General features: G+C 44.1%; 1 protein-coding gene across 1 annotated transcript; it reads right to left on the minus strand.

Annotated features, from left to right (window-relative positions):
- Nucleotides 1-4,761: 4,761 nt before the first annotated feature.
- LOC107292220 (major facilitator superfamily domain-containing protein 1-like) lies at nucleotides 4,762-18,000 on the minus strand. The gene is made up of 13 exons (XM_015821293.1): nucleotides 17,976-18,000; nucleotides 16,409-16,509; nucleotides 15,214-15,338; nucleotides 15,057-15,112; nucleotides 13,205-13,348; nucleotides 11,183-11,341; nucleotides 10,781-10,896; nucleotides 9,505-9,605; nucleotides 8,253-8,364; nucleotides 7,352-7,489; nucleotides 5,754-5,893; nucleotides 5,065-5,176; nucleotides 4,762-4,960 (listed from the first exon to the last, which is right to left on the minus strand). The coding sequence occupies exons 1-13, from the start codon at nucleotides 17,998-18,000 to the stop codon at nucleotides 4,847-4,849; spliced, it is 1,443 nt and encodes a 480-aa protein (XP_015676779.1). The 3' UTR covers nucleotides 4,762-4,846.
- Between the last annotated feature and the right edge of the window lie 1,688 nt (nucleotides 18,001-19,688).

Here is a 19,688-nt window from a genome sequence, read left to right on the forward strand (position 1 = left end):
CTTATTCCATTTTTAAACCTCAACAGGAAGCAACCGAAGACAACATTCCCTTGTAGAGAGTATGATGTCTGGATAACTGGAATGTCATTTATTTAGTTTGATTGACAACTAACGCTCTTATATCCCCAATCAGAGCTGTCCTGCCCTAACGTTTCCTCCAATCGTATAGTCTCGTCCCTCTGAGCATATTTTTAAGTATTATGAGAAAACTGCATATTTTTGTAATGTTTCAGTTACCTGTTTCACATTGGAACAAATATGAGTTGACCCACCATAAAGCAGCTCAGATCCATACTTAACATTCAAATAACCTTGCTCTATAATTCTAAGGACATTCAAAAGCAAGCAGTCACCCTAGAATGGATTTGTTATCCTTGTTGACAAGAAGCTATGAAAAAGACCAATCCCAAAATACATTCCAGCATTCATTGTTTGAATCCCCATAAAAAACAGGATCGCGGGAAGGCAAAATTAGGCAACAAAATCAAATACTATCTCCCTCGTTTTTCTTTCCTTGTCTGACCACCGAAGCATATTAGTCTGTTTGGCTGAGGTATTGTCAACCAGTGTCCTACTGATACCATTTCTGCTTTTTTTGCTATGCAGATGCAGCTCAGGGTAGCAAATCCCAAAGGGCAGCCAGTGACTTATCCTGGAAGATTGCCCAAGGTGTGTATTAAATGTAGTATTTTGCTCGAGAGGGCAGAAGCAAGAGAGTGTTGCAGATTAGTGAGAGATGACTGCCAAGGAAAGGAGGAGCGAAGGAGCAGGGCGGCTGCTTCCGTGCTTGTTCCTATTGTGAAATTGTCTTTGGCAGATTTAGAAACTTGGTTACGATGCTTATATTGCATAGAATCAAGGGGAAATTGTTGTAGTGTTATAGTCCTACATATTATATTTAATGGTTAGCTAACCTCTCCAGGCACACGTTGGAGGTAAGGAGTAACTTAGCTGATTATTAGAGCTGATTCAAGAACCCTGCTAGTCTCTTCACATCACTGTTGCTTCCAGGATGTTTATAATCTACATTATTTGGTGGCTGTCATCTTGCACCGTTTCCCAGAATTGCAGGGTGAGTTTGCGAAGAGACAAAAGGGAAAAGGTCTCAATGTTTCTGGAGGAGTTCCTTCTAGACCAGGGGTGTCCAACCTTGGCAATTCTTAAGACTTGTGGATTTCAACTCCCAGCTGGCTGGGGAAGTCTGATAGTTGAAGTCCACAAGTCTTAAATTGCCAAAGTTAGACGCCCCCTGATCTACAGCGTAGCAGGATTGCTCAATGTGAAAATGGTCAGACCATCGTAGTTTGCCTTTTCAGCTCCCATTTTCTGTTGGAATTCATCAAGCACATCAGAGAACCTCTGTAGAATAGCTTGATCCATCAGCAATAAGACAAGTTCTTTGCCAAGCATTTTTGAGATACTCTATAGTACCAGAAGTTGAAACGGTTTAGCATTTTGATAAAACTATGAACTAAACGGTCAAGCCATGCTTGAAACTCAGCGCTGGTTTAATAATTCTTGCCAAGTTCCTTCCATACGGTTGGCTGTAGTAAATACCATCCCTTCAATACTAGGGAGATGGGAAAAAACAAACAGTGGAATGCAGACACTGTGTAGCTTTGTAACAAAATGAGCAATATGAGAACCATCGGCCAACGCCAGCTTTGGATGCCAAGGTCGTTGCTGCACATGGATTATTTGCGATTGCAAAATTTCAAAGGGGTGTTTTCACCAGTGCTTCTTTCTCTGTTAGCCTTTTTTTCCAGCTAAGCCTTAAGTTATGATTGATTTATCTTTGTGCCTATCGTTGGTTTTTTTTGAGGGGAGGCTGAGGGTTACACTGTGTATCCAGAAAGGGTATTTTTTTTTCTTTTTTTAAAAAAAGAAAACTACGCCAGAAGTTAATGATAACTCAAATGTGTTGAATCATGTGCTGTTTAATAAACAACTGTATTTTGTTAGTCCGTTACAGTAGAGCTGATGGATTCTTCAAGTCTTTTTATCCCCTTATAGTCTCACGCGTTATACATGTAGAAACTAAGATAGCCTAAGCCAGGGGTAGGCAACCTCGGCTCTTTTATGACTCATGGACTTCAACTCCCAGAATTCCTGGGAGCTGACTCAGGAATTCTGGGAGTTGAAATCCTTGAGTCATAAAAGAGCCGAGGTTGCCTACCCCTGGTCTAAGCCCAAGGTGCCTCTTGCAAAAAAAAAAATAAAAATCATTTCTTGCCAAGCAACTGGCAATCCAGAAATTTTACTGTAACCAAACTAGCAGTATATTACATGAATGGTAAAGAAGGCGATTGTTGGGGGCAAAACAGAAGCAAGATTTATAAAATTCCTTTTATTTGTGCTAATTAGCCATTGTGAGGTGGCACAATCATTAGCTATGCAACCTTGACATTCAACCTTGAACTACTGACTGTTCCGTTTCCATAGGCAAATCCACTAAGACGGTGAACGGGTTAAGGGTTCAAAGCAGTTCCTTTTGTGAAATTTGACAATCTGTAGAGAGGAACGAGAAGATTTTTTTCCCAGTTCTTCCTGTCATAAATAGAGAATGTTTTTGTTCTGCTGAAATGCCTTTAAGTCTTTCTTTGTAATTGTGATCAGGGAAGTAGTATGAACTTGATTGAATCCATTGCTGAGCCATTGGTTCTCATGTAAGTCAAGGCTGGCTGGTATATCTGCATTTTTTTTTAAAAAAAATTCAATCCCTTTGTAACATTACCACTATCCCTTTTCCCCCAGTGTCCAAATGTGAAGAGTGTTGCTATTAGACAAATCAAGTTGTGTCCATTGTTCTTTATATCATTTGACAATTAAAGATTAATTAAGTTGCCCGTCTTGTTTTTATGCGAATTGGGCTACACGGGCATTCTGAGAAACGTTAAATAGCTCTAACCCAGGGGTAGACAACCTTGGCTCTTTTATGACTCGTGGACGTCAACTCCCAGAATTCCTGAGTCAGCTAAGCTGACTCAGGAATTCTGGGAGTTGACGTCCACGAGTCATAAAAGAGCCAAGGTTGCCCACCCCTGTGCTATACAGTTCCATCTGAGCTATTTTCAAGGCAGATGCGTCTCCGTATCTTGAATTTGATGTTGAAGACATTGATTGGGAAACCTGGTCAGGAAAGATCTCTTGAGAAGATGTCCCACCGGGTCATAGGTTGTCTAGTTGGGCTAAAAATCAGGTTGCAATTTAATGGGGAGGCGATAGAAGGAAGAGAATCAGGAATGCTGGTCTAGTATTTTTACCGAAACCCATCCATCTCTGTTCACGGAGGCCTGTCTACAGCCTGCCTGCATACTGTCTCTTCCAAATTCTGGAGATTTTCCTATCAAGCGATGAATATCACAGGGGACAGTTGCTGACATGGGCTTGTTTTATTTTCTAATTGCAGTGCAACATCTGAAGTCTAAGGCCAGTTAGGAGCCAGCAGAGCCAAAAGCTAAGTCATAACTGGATCACGTTATTTTCAAATGCCCCTGGGATGGGTTTGGTTTATCCAGAGTGGTAAACTCTGTCCAGTCTGAGTGAAGTGAATATAGTTAACAGTATTATTAGATTAATGTGTATTATGTTTCCACTTCCAGAGCAAAGCTAAAACGACCCTCTTGACAAATTACCAACCTATATAGCCACAATTACTAGTAATGACATTGTGCAAAAGAGATACAGAATATTCAATATCCATATGCAGTCCAATCAATAATCATTCACATTAGACTTTATATTTCCAAATGGTCAGGATGGAGCTACTGGAACCCTTCTTAAGAAGCAGTCAAGAAAGGAGAGACGGAAACTGAAATATCCGGGACTGTACTATAATGCCTCAGTTCCTGGCTAGATTGTATTAGGATTTTCAATACCGTCAGAATAGATTTCAAAAAGAAACCAATATAACTGAAACAGATGCGTGAGGAAGGCAAACCTTGACTTAAAACCTCATGATTTTGGAAAAGGGAAATTATAAAGGATTTCCATGGAAATTGATAATACTGCTGTGGTGGATGCTACGAGGACGTTGGAGCACAAAATCCATTATTAGCCTTTTCCAGGATAAGAGGAGATTTAAAAAAAAAAAAAGAGTGCAAGATTTGTATATACCAGTGGTGGCGAAACTATGGCACGGGTCGTGGGCCTTCAGGTGGGTTTCATAAAACCTTTTCGCTTTAGGCCTCCGCTGCCATGTGCAAAAAAAAAAAAAAGTTCAATCAGTCAATTTCAACTTCTCGCGGGAAAAAAAAGATCTTGCAAAGTTGGAATTGATTGATTGAACTTTTTAGTCCCACCCAATCTGCCATTACCACCGCAGCCACGCCCACCCGATGGGCCACGCCCACCCAATGGGTCACACCCACCCGGCACTCGACGATGCATAAGTGGGTTTTGGGTTGCAGTTTGGGCACTCGGTCTCTAAAAGGTTCGCCATCACTGGGATATACAATTGCTTGCACAGAGTAATTTACATTCCCGCCTTTCATCCAGTTAAGATCTACACAAAAATTATTTCAATCTCTTCAGCAGAAAACCTCCCGCAATAAAGAAGACTAAAAGAATGACTAAATAACTCAAAATTGGCATTTAAAAAATCTCGGCACTCACGGCAGCTGTAGAATTAATTATAGTGTTAAGATTTTCAGTTATTATATAGCACCTAGCAAGCTACTTGCGAAGCAGCTACTCCTATATACCGGATTTATGCCCTGTAGTTTAAATTCCCTTATTAAACCCCCAAAAGAAAGAAAAAAAAGGGGGGGGGACACATTGCTGAAGAATGAGACACCCCTCCCCAAGGCTCATTTGTGTTATACTCCATGCCCTGAAGGACTCTTCTTTAGTTGATGGATCGTTCTTCTTCTGCCTCGCTGAGAAGGGGAGCTGTGTCAACAGGCGGCTGGGCCACTGCCTCGGTTGGCGAGCGTTTGGTTGAACGGTTCAACGTGCCACCCTGGGGATTCATAGAATGGGGAAAGTTTGGTGAAGTTTGAACCTTTATGGACACAGTCCTGGGTAACTGATCCCCCCTGGTTAACCAGCCAAGTGGATTCTTACCTGCTTCTTATCCACTATGTTAAGGCAGACAGAGCTCCCAATGCAAGCAACGGTGTTGGCCAACATGAAGACCATCATCTGTTGCCAGCGCCATAAGGGGATCTTCAGTTCACTAGCAAAAATTTTTTTTAAAAAAAAAACATTATTTGCCTGAACAGGTAGCAAGAGAAACAGAGGCATCTTATCACGTTAGTTCCCCAAGATACAGTAGTCCTCAACTTACAACAGTCCCTTTAGTGAGCTAAGTTACGATTGCACTGAAAAAGGGACAGGACCGTTTTTCACCCTTATGACCACTGGACTGTACCTGCAGGTCAAAATTGTGATCAAAATTCAGACGCTTGGCCACTGACTCACATTGATGACCTTCTGGCCCGCAAAGTCAACACCGGGAGCCAGATTCACACTTTACAACTGTGTTACTAACTTCACAACTGCAGGGATTCGCTTAACTGTGGCAAGAAAGATTGTAAAATGGGGCAAAATTCACTTAATAACTGTCTCATTTAGCAACACAAATTTTGGGCTCAACCGTCGTTAAGTCGAGGACCACCTGTTCTTGGTTATTAGTTCCATCATCAAGTATCAAGCAATTTATGGAAGCCATTCGGAACGGCTGTGACGCATTTTCTTGACTTTTAAGGCATAAACTCTTGCTTCCATTTAGGCAGAAAGACAGCTGTGGTTACCTGGACTTTGTTCCCAAGATATGTCCCACGATCACATTGGAGAGTCCGATGCCAATCATCTGTACGGATGTCGCGAGCCCCATCGCTGTTCCCAATGTTGCTTGAGGGACCACGAGTGGAATTGAAGGCCACATGCTGGCCTGTACAAAACATAGTGGAAAAGACGGACAGACCAGGGAAATAATGTGAGAAAGACCGCTTTTGTAGGAAGAAAGAATCAAATTTCACGGCAGCTTCATCTCGGAAGAAATAATCGGATAAAGCAGTGCTTCTCCACCTTAATAGCTTGAAGATGTGTGGACTTCAAACTCCCAGCCAGCATTCTGGCAGTTAAAATCCATACATTTTAAAGATTGCTACGGTTGAGAAATGCTGAGATAAACTCTTACGAGTCGAGTTCTTGTCGTCAACTCCTCTAAGTGATCATGAGATCCCAACCTTCTTCTAAAATCTCTGTTTACTGATAATCACAAGGGGATGCCACAGATTAGGCTGCTTAGATGGACTCATTCTCTCCCAGGAACAGAAGCCACACTTATTTCTCAGGAATGCTTAAGATAGACAACATTTAAATCTGGATTCCTGCAAACAGCAGCAATTAAACTCTTACGTGCTCTGTGACCTCTGATTCTAAAACTGTTGAAGCCAGCACTGAAATGTGAGACTCAGCAAATCAAAATCCCACTTCAATGGGCTTGCCAAACAGTTCTCCTGCTCTGACTCTCTCCTCACCTCCTAATCCAGTGGTGGCGAACCTATGGCACGTGTGCCAGAGGCGGCACTCGGAGCCCTCTCTGTGGGCACGCGCACCATGCCCTGGAGATGGCAACTGTCCCTCTTCAACCAGCCACCTGCTAACTTGCCGAGGTCCCACGTGGCCGGATGCATCCCAGCATGGCTGGTTTCCCTCCCCCCTCCCATCCCTCTTGGCCTCGCATGCTCTCCTTTTCCCGGGCACGACCCACTGCATCGCCTCCTCAGCTGTTGGCCGGCCGTCTAGCTCAGAGGCGGCTTCTCTGAACTGCTGGGGGTGGGCTGCGGAGCCCCAGAGTGCGCCGGTTAAGGGGCCGGCAGGCTGTGGCTGCTGACGGACACTGTCGGGCCTCATGCGCTCGCTGGCCTCTGTGTATGGGGGCCGATGGTGTCAGGCAGCAGCCACCCCGGCCCCTGCCTCTCCTTGCCCTGCAACAATGGTACCCAAGCCCTACCTCGCCTCACCCCTCAGGATGAGCCTCCTGCCCACCGCCCATCTGCCAGAGACCCCCTGGATCTCCCCCCAACCCTTCCTGGCCCCCACAGGCATCCCTCCCCACGAGCAATATCGAGGTGACCACACCCACCCAGTCTGCCATGACCACCACAGCCACGCCCATCCAGTGGGCCACGCCTGCCTGGCACCCGGTGATAAATAAGTGGGTTTTGGGTTGCAGTTTGGGCACTCGGTCCCTAAAAGGTTCGCCATCACTGTCCTAACCTTTCTCTTTCTAATGAAGAACCCAGGAACGTTTGACAAAAGTTAGGTCAGTACCAGAAACATCCCCACGGCTTAAAGTTGAGTAGAAATCGGGAATCCGTGCATTCCAGTTCTGAAAACTTACGGCTGCGAAAGAGTAGGTGATTCCTAGCCAGACGGTGGAGACAAGTGGGGGAACGAAGGTGAAGGCCAAGAGAGCAAACACGGGCAACGTTAGCACCGCACAACCAACCGCAAACACACCTCTCAGACCAATATAATCCTGGAAAAAAGCAGAGAGAGAGAGAAATGAGAGCCAGTGTGGTGGAAGTTCAAGGCGTCAAGCTAGGAACTGGGAGAACGTGAGTTCTAATCCTGCCTTACGGACAAAGCAGCTAGGTGACCTTGGGCCAGTCACTCACTGCCCGCTCTAGGAAGAAGTCAAGGATCAACCACTTCTGAAATCTTGCCATGGAAACTGCAGTCACTTAAGAGCCAACCTTGACCTGAAGACACACACGCATGCATGCACACATGCACACAAATCTCATAGAGTAATAATGCATCCAGCTATTGGGACCACAGAGAAATCTATCTTTAAAAAGATATAATTCACATTTTTTAAAACCTCAAACTGCTACCCCCCAAAAAACCCTACCATCTAAAAGGAGAACCTCAAGGAATAAATTAAGAAGTGATATCATTCCTCAAATATCTTTTTTCAATGATGATTTGATGACTTGGAGGCTAATTACATTGGAGCTAACCAGAGAGAGAGAGAGAGAGAGAGAGAGAGGAAAAAAAACAATTTCTGTCCTTGTACTCTCATTTTGAAACAAGGCCGCTAGCAAAAACTCAATGTAGCTCTCAACCCAGAAAAAGTTGCACGCCTTGTTGTGTTTGCATATTCTTTTCAGGCTTCATTTTTTCCCGTTTGCACAATTTTATGGGTTGCCTTACCTCGCCCTACAAATGCAGGCGCCCCATCAAGGCACTGCCCCATTTCTGCCCTCAAGTCTTAATAAAAATCATCCTTCGAAACTTACGATCAATATGCCAACAGCCGCCGAGAGAACAAGAGAGCTGTCGTAAACTGCTCCAGCTATATATGCAGCTGCCTGTTGACTGTAGCCAGGATACTTATCTTGGATAAACTTACTAGAAAAAAGAAATGGGATAGGAGAAAGAGAAAGAGAGAGAAATCCCGTTAGGACTCCAAATTGTTTTGGCACTGATGGGGGAAAAACATCACCCTTCTACAAAGAAATCAACTCTTCTAAGTTGAGCATTCTGTGTTTTTAATAGCCTTTGGTGACATGGCTTGTTTTGTTCTAAGATGCTGCATTGGCAAGCGAAGCCAATGTCTAGAAGATAAGTTCCCAGGCAACGTGGGAATCTCCACGCTCCTCACAGTAGCAAAGGTTTGGTGGAGGAACACCCCCAATATGGCGTTTTCACTGTGAACCTAGAGAAATTTCCCAACCTGATCCTAGTCCTTGCTTCCAAATTTACCTATTCCTAGTCCTTACCTATTCCTAGTCCTTACCTATTCCTAGTCCTTGCTTCCAAACTTACCTATCAAGCACCAGCTTGATAATTAACTGAGTATTCAATAATTATTTTTCAAGCGCCACATTTTTCATACATTACTGGAAAGAACCATTCTACAACCAAATCCTTGCTCAGTCTTAACAAATCTAGAAAAATGCCACCGGGTGATTCCTGGCTCCTAACATCTGCAGAAGCCCAAACTGCAAGACTCGGATATTCTGTGTTGTCTTTGGTTAACATCTAGTCTCATCTTTCCTATTCATCCCCCCCCCTGCCAATCAATATTTCAGTTTTGCTGATGCAAAAGAATAAAGCAGGAGACTTTGTCGAGATCGCACAAATTTGAAAGAGTCAGGGAAAGCGTCCCCAAATCAATCAGCTCCTTCCTTGAAAGAAGCTGCAACAGTGTACAGTACAGTATAGTGTACAGAAAATCCACAGCTAGCATTTTTGGGTCCAAGAATTGTACAGGAATTGTACAGGAAACTGGACAATGAACAGTGAGCGGCCCGGGGCAGAAAGGGGATTTTTAACCACGCTCCTTCGCGTGCCAAAACCTCAGAACTGGCTTCTCTTGTGCCTATGTGGAATTATCAATAAAGTTATACTCTTGGTAAATTAATGTCCCAGGGGTTTCTTTTGCTGAATATGCCAAAGGGACAGTTGACCCACTGCATGCCACAGGATTCGCTCCATTCTTGCCCACAGTCAACCCTCTGTCCCATTTTGCGAAATGAAATGGCTTACCTTGCATCGGCCACAAAGGGGAAGACCCCATTGTAGAAGAACATGATAGTAAGGACCAAAAGCCAGTAGCGAAGGGGTAAGTGGCGGATATCTTGAATTTTCTGGAAGTTAAAAATAAAGCACGCGTTAATTACCTACAAACACAGCTCTGAGGATTAGAGTCTCTAAAAACAGCTTTCTCTAGCCAAGTGGTTCTCAATCTTTTCTTCACCACGGACCTCCTTTAAATACCTTTTGTGGCCATGAACCAGGGTCACAGACCCCTCCAAGATTTAACTCATAACATTTCTTCAAGCCTTCGCAGACCCTCTGTGATGACATCGCGGCCCCCAAGGGGTCCGTGGACCACAGGTTGAGAACCACTGCTCTAGCCTATTCCACAATTCTTGAATTTCAATTCTCCACATTTCTGACATTGTGGCTGGATAGGCTGAGGGTTGCAATCCAACTCAACTGGAGAAGATAGCTTGGATCAATACTTCACCAAGGCTTCCTCCCACCCTGGTTCTACTTAGAGAAGAAAAAAATAATGATGCATTCTGAATTTCCAGGCTTTTATATATGTTCACACAACGGAGAAACGGGGGAACCAAAAACGTAATTTTCCATCACACCTTCCTGCTCAAACTCATTCATTTTCACATTTCGCATTTACAGCTACTGGAGACTAAGATGAAATAAACCAAGATCAACCTCCCATCCAACACAGGAAATTCAACCAGCAAAGCAAGCACCAGAGAAACCAGATGTGCAGATTCTCTGCTGTAACATAGTTCCTTTAGTTTTGATTCCGAGTGTCCTTTAAGACCAGCCAACTAGCTTTATTCAACAAAATCATTGGTAGAAGGTATAAACTGAGTCAGAATGCAAACCAAATAAGTATTCAGAATCCAAAGCCATTCAGAACCTCCCCCCCCCGCCTCTCTTTTTTCAAGAGATAGGAAAACGGGGGGAACACAATGAGCTTAAATGTTTGAAGTCTCTCTTGACCAACTTGGTCTTCCAACTTGGCCCTTTTATGACTTGTGGACTTCAACTCCCAGAATTCCTCAGCCAGCCCCCATTTTGTTTGTTAGATTTAAGACAGGGGTCTTCCAACTTGGCCCTTTTATGACTTGTGGACTTCAACTCCCAGAATTCCTCAGCCAGCCTCCATTTTGTTTGTTAGATTTAAGACAGGGGTCTTCAAACCTGGCCCTTTTATGACTTGTGGACTTCAACTCCCAAAATTCCTCAGCCAGGCACACGTGTCTGATACAACACCCACCCTACCTACCACTTTCTTGGACTCTTGTTGGAGAACTCCATCTAAGCCAAGCTGCTTCGTACCCACTTTGTCCAGCACGCTGACGGTGATGGCTGAAATAAAGCCCAGCACGCATAACAGGGCTCCTGTGAACAGAGAAGAACCAATCATCAGAAGAACCAATCATCGATGAACTTTAGGGTTGGCCTGAAACCTTTTTAAGTCGGATAACCTTTGTAGTCAAAGCATCAATGTATTGCTCCAGTGTAGATCTTCTTTTGAGAACCAGCTGCATTAGGTTATTCGTTGACCTTCTGGAAAAGCTCCCGAGTTCTGATGGAGCGTTCTAGGCAAGTTCTCTCAATCTAGTACAGTTCATTTAGTGACCGTCCAAAGCCTAGCCCTAGCGATTGTGCTCCAAGAGAAACTCACCTCCCCAAAGTGTCCACTGGATTCCAAAATGGCTTTCAAACTGCTGGGTGAAAAAGAAGTTGAGGACACTCCCGAGACGGGAGAAAGAGAGAGTCAACCCGAAGGCGAGCGCCAGCTCTTTGCCTTTGAACCAAAAGGCGGTGATGCGGTTCTGCACAACTCAAAAAGCAGAAGAGAGATCAGCGTTACTAAGTGTTACTGATTCCTGCATATGGCAAGGTGTTTAAATACTGCTACTTTAATGGTAAGGTGTTTAAATACTGCTACTTTAATTGTTTGTTCTTGAAGCTATACATTTCATTTATAAATTAAAACAAACCCACTCCACTTTTCCACTGAAGAAAGGCGTAATTTTGGAAATAAAAGGAAATGTTCATAGGCTTCCACTGTCCTATAAAACTACTAAAGTTCGCTTTAGTTCTCCCTTTTCAATACAACTTAGAGAAAAGCTAATTTGTGTTTGCACAATCTGAATCAGGAAGTTGGCATTAAGATGTATTTTTTTAAATACATTAATTCTTTCAACAATTAACTAGATAAGGATGCGTTCAGATCTCACCCTGATTTGTTTATCTCATTTGTTGGTTTGATAAAACTTTTAAAAGAAAAGAAAAGAAAAGAAAAGAAAGGGGCTCTAGTAAGAGATGTGAATGCATCTTGATTCAAATCAAGATTCCTGCTGGATGTATCGAGGATGAAATGAAAGAAAGTAGCTATGTGTCATGGTTCCGAAAAGAAGCAATTTTTCAAGGAACTTTGAGGCTTTATTTACCTTAAAGAATCCTTTTATTGCTACATAGCTTCGGCAGGTACATAATGAAGCCCAAAACTGAATCCTCCCTCGCCCAATCACCCGTAACAAAGCATAAATCACTCCTTCATTTTACAATCATCCATTACGTTCTCCAATTAGTTTGAAGTGTGAACCTTCCCTCCCATAACTCCTCTAGTTACAACTGACCTTGGAAATACTGTGCTGAAATATTGTTGTGGTTAACTATCATACTTTCCCACCCGCTGTGCTAACATTGTCCACTTTAACTCTAGAAGTGATGTACAGGTTAAATAAAACATGCTTGCTTCTTCATATATGGCAAGCAAGAACATCCGATGTTAGCAGTCTTGACATCCGCCCCCCCCCCCCTTACAAAAAGGACAGATCCTGCAATGTGAACAAAAGCATAGGTTAAGGATTATTTTTCGGTTTGTTGGGGTGTTTCACATAAAACATATAAGGAACGGTTGCTGGAATTGGGTATGTCTAGTTTAACGAAGAGAAGGGCGAGGGGGGACATGATAGCAGTCTTCCAATATCTCAGGGGCTGCCCCAAAGAAGAGGGAGTCAAGCTATTCTCCAAAGCGCCTGAAGGCAGGACAAGAAGCAATGGGTGGAAACTAACCAAGGAGAGAAGCAACCTGGAACTAAGGAGAAATTTCCTGACAGTTAGAACAATTAATCAGTGGAACAACCTACCTCCAGAATCGGTGAATGCTCCAACACTGGAAGTTTTTAAGAAGAGACTGGACAGCCATTTATCTGAAATGGTGTAGGGTTCCTGCCTGAGCAGGGGGTTGGACTCGATGACCTCCAAGGTCCCTTCCAACTTTATTATTATTATTATTATTATTATTATTATTATTATTATTATTATTATTATTATTATTATTATTATTATTATTATTATTATTATTATTATTATTATTAATCTTTTGACAAGCCTGTTAGCTTTCACCTCACTGGATTTCACCCAGGTGGCCTCAGACAACAGGTATCCCTTCCATTGTACTAGGTACTGCAATTTCCCTTTAAAAAAGGGAAAAAGGGGGCCGGATGTCAAGACTGCTAACATCGGATGTTCTTGCTCACTATGGCTGAATCTTGCTTACCAAAGAAAAAGAGTGGAAAGAAGTTAAGTCATTCAATGCTTCGTCTCAGCTCACAGAACCTTATCGGCAAAGAGTTTAACCAGGTTGACCCAACGCGCTCTCCCTTCTATGAAGAGGACGCTGTTCGTTCCTTACTTGTGAGCGATCCATTTCCAGAACCAAAAAGCAGCCTGCCAGTGAGCATCAGAGGCAAGAGATACGGAGTTCCTTTCAGGTGGGAGCCCAGCGCAAAAACGGATGATCCCAAGACAGTGAGGAAAGAGAAGACAAAGACACCAACTATGGAGAGAAGGAAAGAGGAAAAAAACCAGCATGGGCAAAATTCTACAGGCAAAACACCTGGCTTTTACAACAACCGTGCAAACTGGAATCCAAGAGGGGACAAGACCCAGGTTTATAAACGCTTTAATCCCTTCTGATCACATAGATCTCCAAGACACGCCACCACTGTTTCCAGTTGCAGGCGGTCTTCAACTTTCAACACAACTGGGGGCTGAATTCCCATTGCTAAACAAGGTGGCTGTGCCGAACGTTGACTTTTTTTTTTTGGCTACAGTTGTTAAAACGAATCACTCTGGTTGCTAAATAAATCATGTGGTTGTTAAGCAAATCCAATTTCTCCCACTGGTTTTGCTAGGAAGTTTACAAACGGTGATCCCCTTACCCCAGGATGCTACAACCCTCGTAAATAGATGCAGGTTTTGTCAAGCACCCGAATTTTGAAAGTGCCACAAATAGTCACTAAATGAATTGGTCGCATGTCAAGGGCTACCTGTAACAAACACAATACTTAATTCCTATCTCTGATAAGAAAGATCAAACATTTTTCTCTTAAAGCTTGTAGGAAATAAAACTACTCAAAATTCTGCCATGTAAAATACACTGCAAATACACACGGTCTCCTTGTGCTTCCCAAGAAACATGATCTGGTTTTTAAAATGCTTGAAAAAAATTCTGGAAGGGCTAACCAAAGATACTCAATTTCCCTGGCAATCTTACACCTTTTTCTACTCAAGAAAGGCAGCCCATCAGATCCAAGGCTCAATTTAAAAGAATCACATTAATGTCTGCCGACCAGTTTTCAACTGTGTGTTTTGTAGCCATCTACAGAAATAACCCAAGTGAAGGGTATGGTCTGAGATTACACAGCTTGCCAACTTCTAACACTAGGTCAAAACAAATGTTGTTATGAGAGGTCCTTGGTGGCCTCTGAGCTTAGTGGTTTTCTTGCAGGCGTTTCATGACCCAAACTAGGTAACCTCATCACTGCTAGCATTGTTAAAAGAACAGAATAAAAGTCATTTGTCAACTCAGGACAGAAAAGAGGTGGAATTTATCTATCTGAAACAAAGCTGCACTTTCAAATGCATCTCTAACCATAACTGAGTTCCTTGATACATTTAGAACATTCGAAGCCAATGGACGCAGACCAGGGGTAGGCGACCTTGGCTCTTTTATGACTCGTGGACTTCAACTCCCAGAATTCCTGAGCCAGCATGGGGGAACTATGGCCCCCTCATGACTCGTGGACTTCAACTCCCAGAATTCCTGAGCCAGCATGGCTCAGCAGGGAAACCTCTCCCTTTCCCCTCAGCATGGCTGGCTCAGGAATTCTGGGAGGTGAAGTCCATGAGTCATAAAAGAGCCAAAGTTGCCTACCCCTGACCCAGACAGATGTGGCTAAAGTGAGCCCTTCCATTGCAAAAGGCTTTTAAAAGCTTCTTGTGAAACTTCTCCAGCGGAGATAAATGCCAATAACTTCCCAGGAAAGGCAACTGTTCGTAATGCATTAACAGAGCAGAAAAAGTCTTCTTTAGCCAGCTGGATTTGAGAAGACAAAGGGACACACAGAGCAGCATCCCCACCCCCAACCCCCCCAGATGATCTCAGAGAGAGGGCAGGAAAGTGGCAAAGAAAACAATGCGACAGTCACCCGGTTGAGATGGGCGGGCATAGAAATTAAACCGTTCAGCTCCTCCAAACTTACAGCGGTTTCCCAGTTTGTCAATCAAGAAGCCAGCCACAATCACCACCAGCGCATTACTAAAGAGAACAAACAAAAAAATCACAAAGAGGAGGTGAAGATAGTTATTTTGCGTGTACGTGTGTGTTTGTGTATATATGTATGTGAGAGAGATACTCACGTCCAGGCATAGATGGCATAGAGAAGATTATATTCTTCAGGAGTCATTCCAAGCCCTTCCACACAATCAGCTGTTGCGTTATGTTCTGTGCCGTTCTGTTGCGTTCCATTGGGGCAGGTTAGATTCTGGATGACAAATCAGAACAGAAAAATAATTGTCAATATCAGAAATTACAAATGAGCCAAGTTGAAATACAGCCTTTTAATGAGGCCTACCTGCCTATTTGTTCCAGATAACTAGAGAATTCCATCTACTAAGGGATGGGTACGTGCCTTGCAGAAGATGTTTTGGGTTATTAGGTTTTGCTAATAATGTGTATTGAAGGAATGCACCATGTAGCTATTGTGCTCTTCTGATCAAGATTTATGACTTAGTGTGATTCGACAGCCCAGTCAATTATCAATGAAGCATAGTTTAAAAACCATAGCTTAGTATAATGTGTGATGCCAGTATGTTGTTGTTAGTTGCGAAGTCGTGTCCGACCCATCGCAACCCCATGGACAACGTTCCTCCAGGCCTTCCTGTCCTCTACCATCTTCTGCAGTCCATTTAAGCTCACGCCTACTGCTTCAGTGACTCCATCCAGCCACCTCATTCTCTGTCGTCCCCTTCTTCTATTGCCCTCCATCTTTCCCAGCATCAGGCTCTTCTCCAGTGAGTCCTTCCTTCTCATTAGGTGGCCAAAGTACTTGAATTTCAGCTTCAGGATCTGGCCTTCTAAAGAGCAGTCGGGGTTGATCTCCTCTAGGACTGACCGGTTTGATCGCCTTGCAGTCCAGGGGACTCGCAGGAGTCTTCTCCAGCACCATAGTTCAAAGGCCTCAATTCTTTTGCCTTTCTTATGGTCCAACTTTCACAGCCATACACTGCAACTGGGAAAACCATGGCCAATATGTAGCAGAATCTAAAAATTCTTAAGCAGGGCCTGGGTCTTATGTACGGAAAACAAATGAAGTTGCTACATTAGCTGTCAAAAATGTGGCTTGGCATCCACACAGTGCAAAGTTTCTTGAATGCCTACATACACTTTTGGTTGCTCGGGTGTGGAAAGAAACAAAACGTTTGTTTTGTGTTAATTCTGCAGACTTGAATTCAAAAAAGGCTTTGAAACTTTGCACCGCTACTCTATTTGCTGCATGGCTGAAATCAAGTTGACATCTAATAGGGATGGAGAGAAAAGGAGAAAAACACTCACCCCTTGAAACTGTTCTTGCAAGACACTGGGAATATCAAAACAGAAGTAGGAGCCAAAGGTCAAGAGACAGTTGAAGAAAAGCACCAGGAACCGGTAATAAGCTGCCAAGAGAAATAAAGCGTTAGAATAGTAGAAAATAGTTGTGTACAATTACTGTAAAAAATATATATACGGTAATTTTCCCAGGATTTTGATTTCCGATGGCACTCTCAATGCCCAGACACTGCACTACTAGTTTACACACACACTAATTGTGGTTCTGATTTACTTCCCCAAAATTGGAATGTAGTACAGCGAGGCCCACTTTTTCATGTTAAGGGGACTGCAAAGACCACAAGGAGGCGCTTTACATTGTTGAATCCATTTACATTTACCATGTAATTTGGACGGTGTTTATTGCAAATATTTGTTCGACTGTATTTTTTCTTTAGCCACAGGTACTCCTTGATTTACGACCATTCATTTCGTGACTATTGGAAGTTGCAAGGGCATTGAAAAAAGTGACTCTGTGACTGGTCCTTCCACTTATGACCAGGGCAGCATCCCAGTCACATGATCAAAATTTGGGCACTTGGCAACTGGCATGTACTGGTTACAGTTGCAGGACCCAGGGTCAGGTGGTCTCCATTTACGGCCTTCCCAGCCAGCTTCCAACAAGTCAATGGGGAAAGCCAGATGATTCGGTTAACCAGTGCAGGGATTCACTTAACAACAGTGGTAGAAAAGGTTGCATTCCAGCTGACACCCAATCTGAGATTGTAACCCAGGGGTCTTCTAACTTGGCCCTTTTATGACTTGTGGACTTCAACTCCCAGAATTGAAGTCCACAAGTCATAACAGGGCCAAGTTTGAAGACCCCTGCTTTAACCCCTGGGAACTGCCAGGATACAAAGGCCAAAATACCCCAGCCCAGGCTTAATCCAGGCAAAAGATCTCCTAATCCCACCTCCCGTTCACATGATGAGTCAACCTGATGTCAACGGGATGCTGGCAATCTCAAACCAATGTTACTTGCTCCCTTCCAGATGTTCTCACCCAGGGCCTATTGTTCTTTCTGATCTTGCCCTTTTTTGCTGTTTTGACTTTGTGTTTAACGTTTTTGACATCTTCTCACATTTAATTGTAAGCTAACCAACGGGTCGCTTTTCAGACTGAGATGAGCAGTGCCTACTCAACATGCACGCTAAGAGTTAACCTTCAGCCAGGGCAAGCAGCTGCCCCTGGTCGTCTCTTTTGGGGGTGGTGGTGGGGAACTCGCCCAGGGAGACTTCCACCATCCCTTCTCCTGCTAAGCCATGCCAGCCCCTGCCCTCCTACCCCGAGGAAATCACGTGCAGAATCACGGGGTGAGCTGGGACAGATCTGAGCATGCAAAAAAAAAAAAAAAGGCGCCAGTGCGAAAGGGCCCCTCTGAGCATATGCAAAGCGCGCCTGGGGATCTGCACTGAAGAAAGCACCCCGGGGCAGCCGGTTCTCCTCTGCATCGGGAGCCGGGGTTCCTGCCGAGGATTCAAGAGGGGGGGGGACGCTCACGTGACCGAGCGGGGAGTCACGTGCTCCCGCTCACCTTTCTCGGCCGCCGCTTCCGCCATGGCTCCGATTCCCGGCGGGTCCGCTCCGCTTCTCCCGAGGCAGCAGGCAGGCACCGGATTGGCCCCGCCCCGGCCCCGCCCACCATCCCCGGGACCGAGTCTCCGCCCCTTTCCTCATCAGCCACTCTCTTTGTTCCTCGCTGGCGCTCCTCTTCGCGCAGGGACATTTCGCCCCGCCTACTACCCGGCCCCGCCCACCATCCCCGGGACCGAGTCCCCGCCCCTTTCCTCATCAGCCACTCTCTTTGTTCCTCGCTGGCGCTCCTCTTCGCGGGAGGGACATTTCGCCCCGCCTACTACCCCGCCCTCGGGCGAAACCCCGCCCTTCTGTCTCGTGACGTGGCTCCGCCCTCTTCCCCTCCCTTACGCGTTCCCCTATTTGTAAGCAGAGCTTTGCCTCCCGAACCACGCCTCCTCCGGGGAGACCAGGAGGCTCGCAAGCTCCGCCCCCTGCAGTTTGACACCTTTCGATGCGGGAGGCTTCTCTGCTCCGCCCCTCAGCGTGAAGCTCCGCCCCCTTGGAGTGGGTCGTTCCCGCCTTTTCTGAGGCGGCGCATTTGTCTCTCGCAAGGCGAGGGAGGTGGACGTGTGATTGTTTTTCCAGCTTCCTTATTCACAGAAAAACGTCTCAGAAACAATTACTATATCTGGTCATTTATTATTACAGTCCAAGATCAATCATAAAATCATTGGTTTAAATTTAAAATGTGTCCCATAGAATAGAATAGAATAGAATAGAATAGAATAGAATAGAATAGAATAGAATATTGGAAATAGAATATTGGAAATAGAATATTGGAAATAGAATAGAATAGAATAATGGAAATAGAATAGAATAGAATAGAATTACAGAATAGAATAGAATTAAAGAATAGAATAGAAATACAGAATAGAATACAGTAGAGTAGCATAGAATAGAACAGAAATACAGAATAGAATTAGAATAGAATAGAAATACAGAATAGAATTAGAATGGAATGGAATAGAATAGAAGAATAGAATAGAATAGAATAGAATAGAATAGAATAGAATAGAATAGAATAGAATAGAATAGAATAGAGCTGGAAGGGACCTTGGAGGTCTTCTAGTCCAGTCCCCTGCTCAAGCAGGAGAATCTATACCATCTCAGACAGGTGACTGTCTAGACTCTTCTTAAAAACCTCCAGTGATGGAGCGCCCACGATTTCTGGTGGCAAGCTGTTCCACTGGTTGATTGTCCTCACTGTCAGAAGTTTCTCCTTAATTCCAGGTTGCTTCTCTCTTTGGTCAGTTTCCATCCATTGTTTCTCGTCCTTCCCTCTGGTGCTTTGGTGAACACCCTGGCCCCCTCTGCCTTGTGGCAGCCCCTCAGATACTGGAACACTGCTATCATGTCTCCCCTATTTCTTCTTTTGTTTAGACTAGCCAAACCCAAATCCGCAGCGGTTCTTCGTACATTTTAGTCTCCAGGCCTTTGATCATCTTAGTTGCTCTTCTCTGATTTTTTTCCCAAACTCTCAACATCTTTTTTGAAGACTCTTGAGAACCCCATGGGCAGCCAAGAAAACAAACAAATGGATCATCAGACTGGTTAACTTTCAGTCCTTACCCAAGGAAGACATAACCAGGCTCAAGTTACTGTAGTTTGGACATCTTATCTGAACTGGGAAGATAGAAGGAAAGGGAAGAAGAAGACAACCATCAGCAAG

This window comes from Protobothrops mucrosquamatus, unplaced genomic scaffold, assembly GCF_001527695.2.
Source record: "Protobothrops mucrosquamatus isolate PMUCROS unplaced genomic scaffold, P.Mucros_1.0 scaffold1298, whole genome shotgun sequence".
Classification (NCBI taxonomy): Eukaryota; Metazoa; Chordata; class Lepidosauria; order Squamata; family Viperidae; genus Protobothrops; species Protobothrops mucrosquamatus.

Coding starts and splice junctions, on each gene's coding strand:
- LOC107292220 (XM_015821293.1), bottom strand. CDS start 18,000: ATGGCGGAAGCGGCGGCCGAGAAAG. Junction 15,339..16,408: donor TGCAAGAACAGTTTCAAGGG/GTGAGTGTTTTT, acceptor TTTGTCATCCAG/AATCTAACCTGCCCCAATGG. Junction 8,365..9,504: donor CCCTTTGTGGCCGATGCAAG/GTAAGCCATTTC, acceptor TCTTTTTTCTAG/TAAGTTTATCCAAGATAAGT.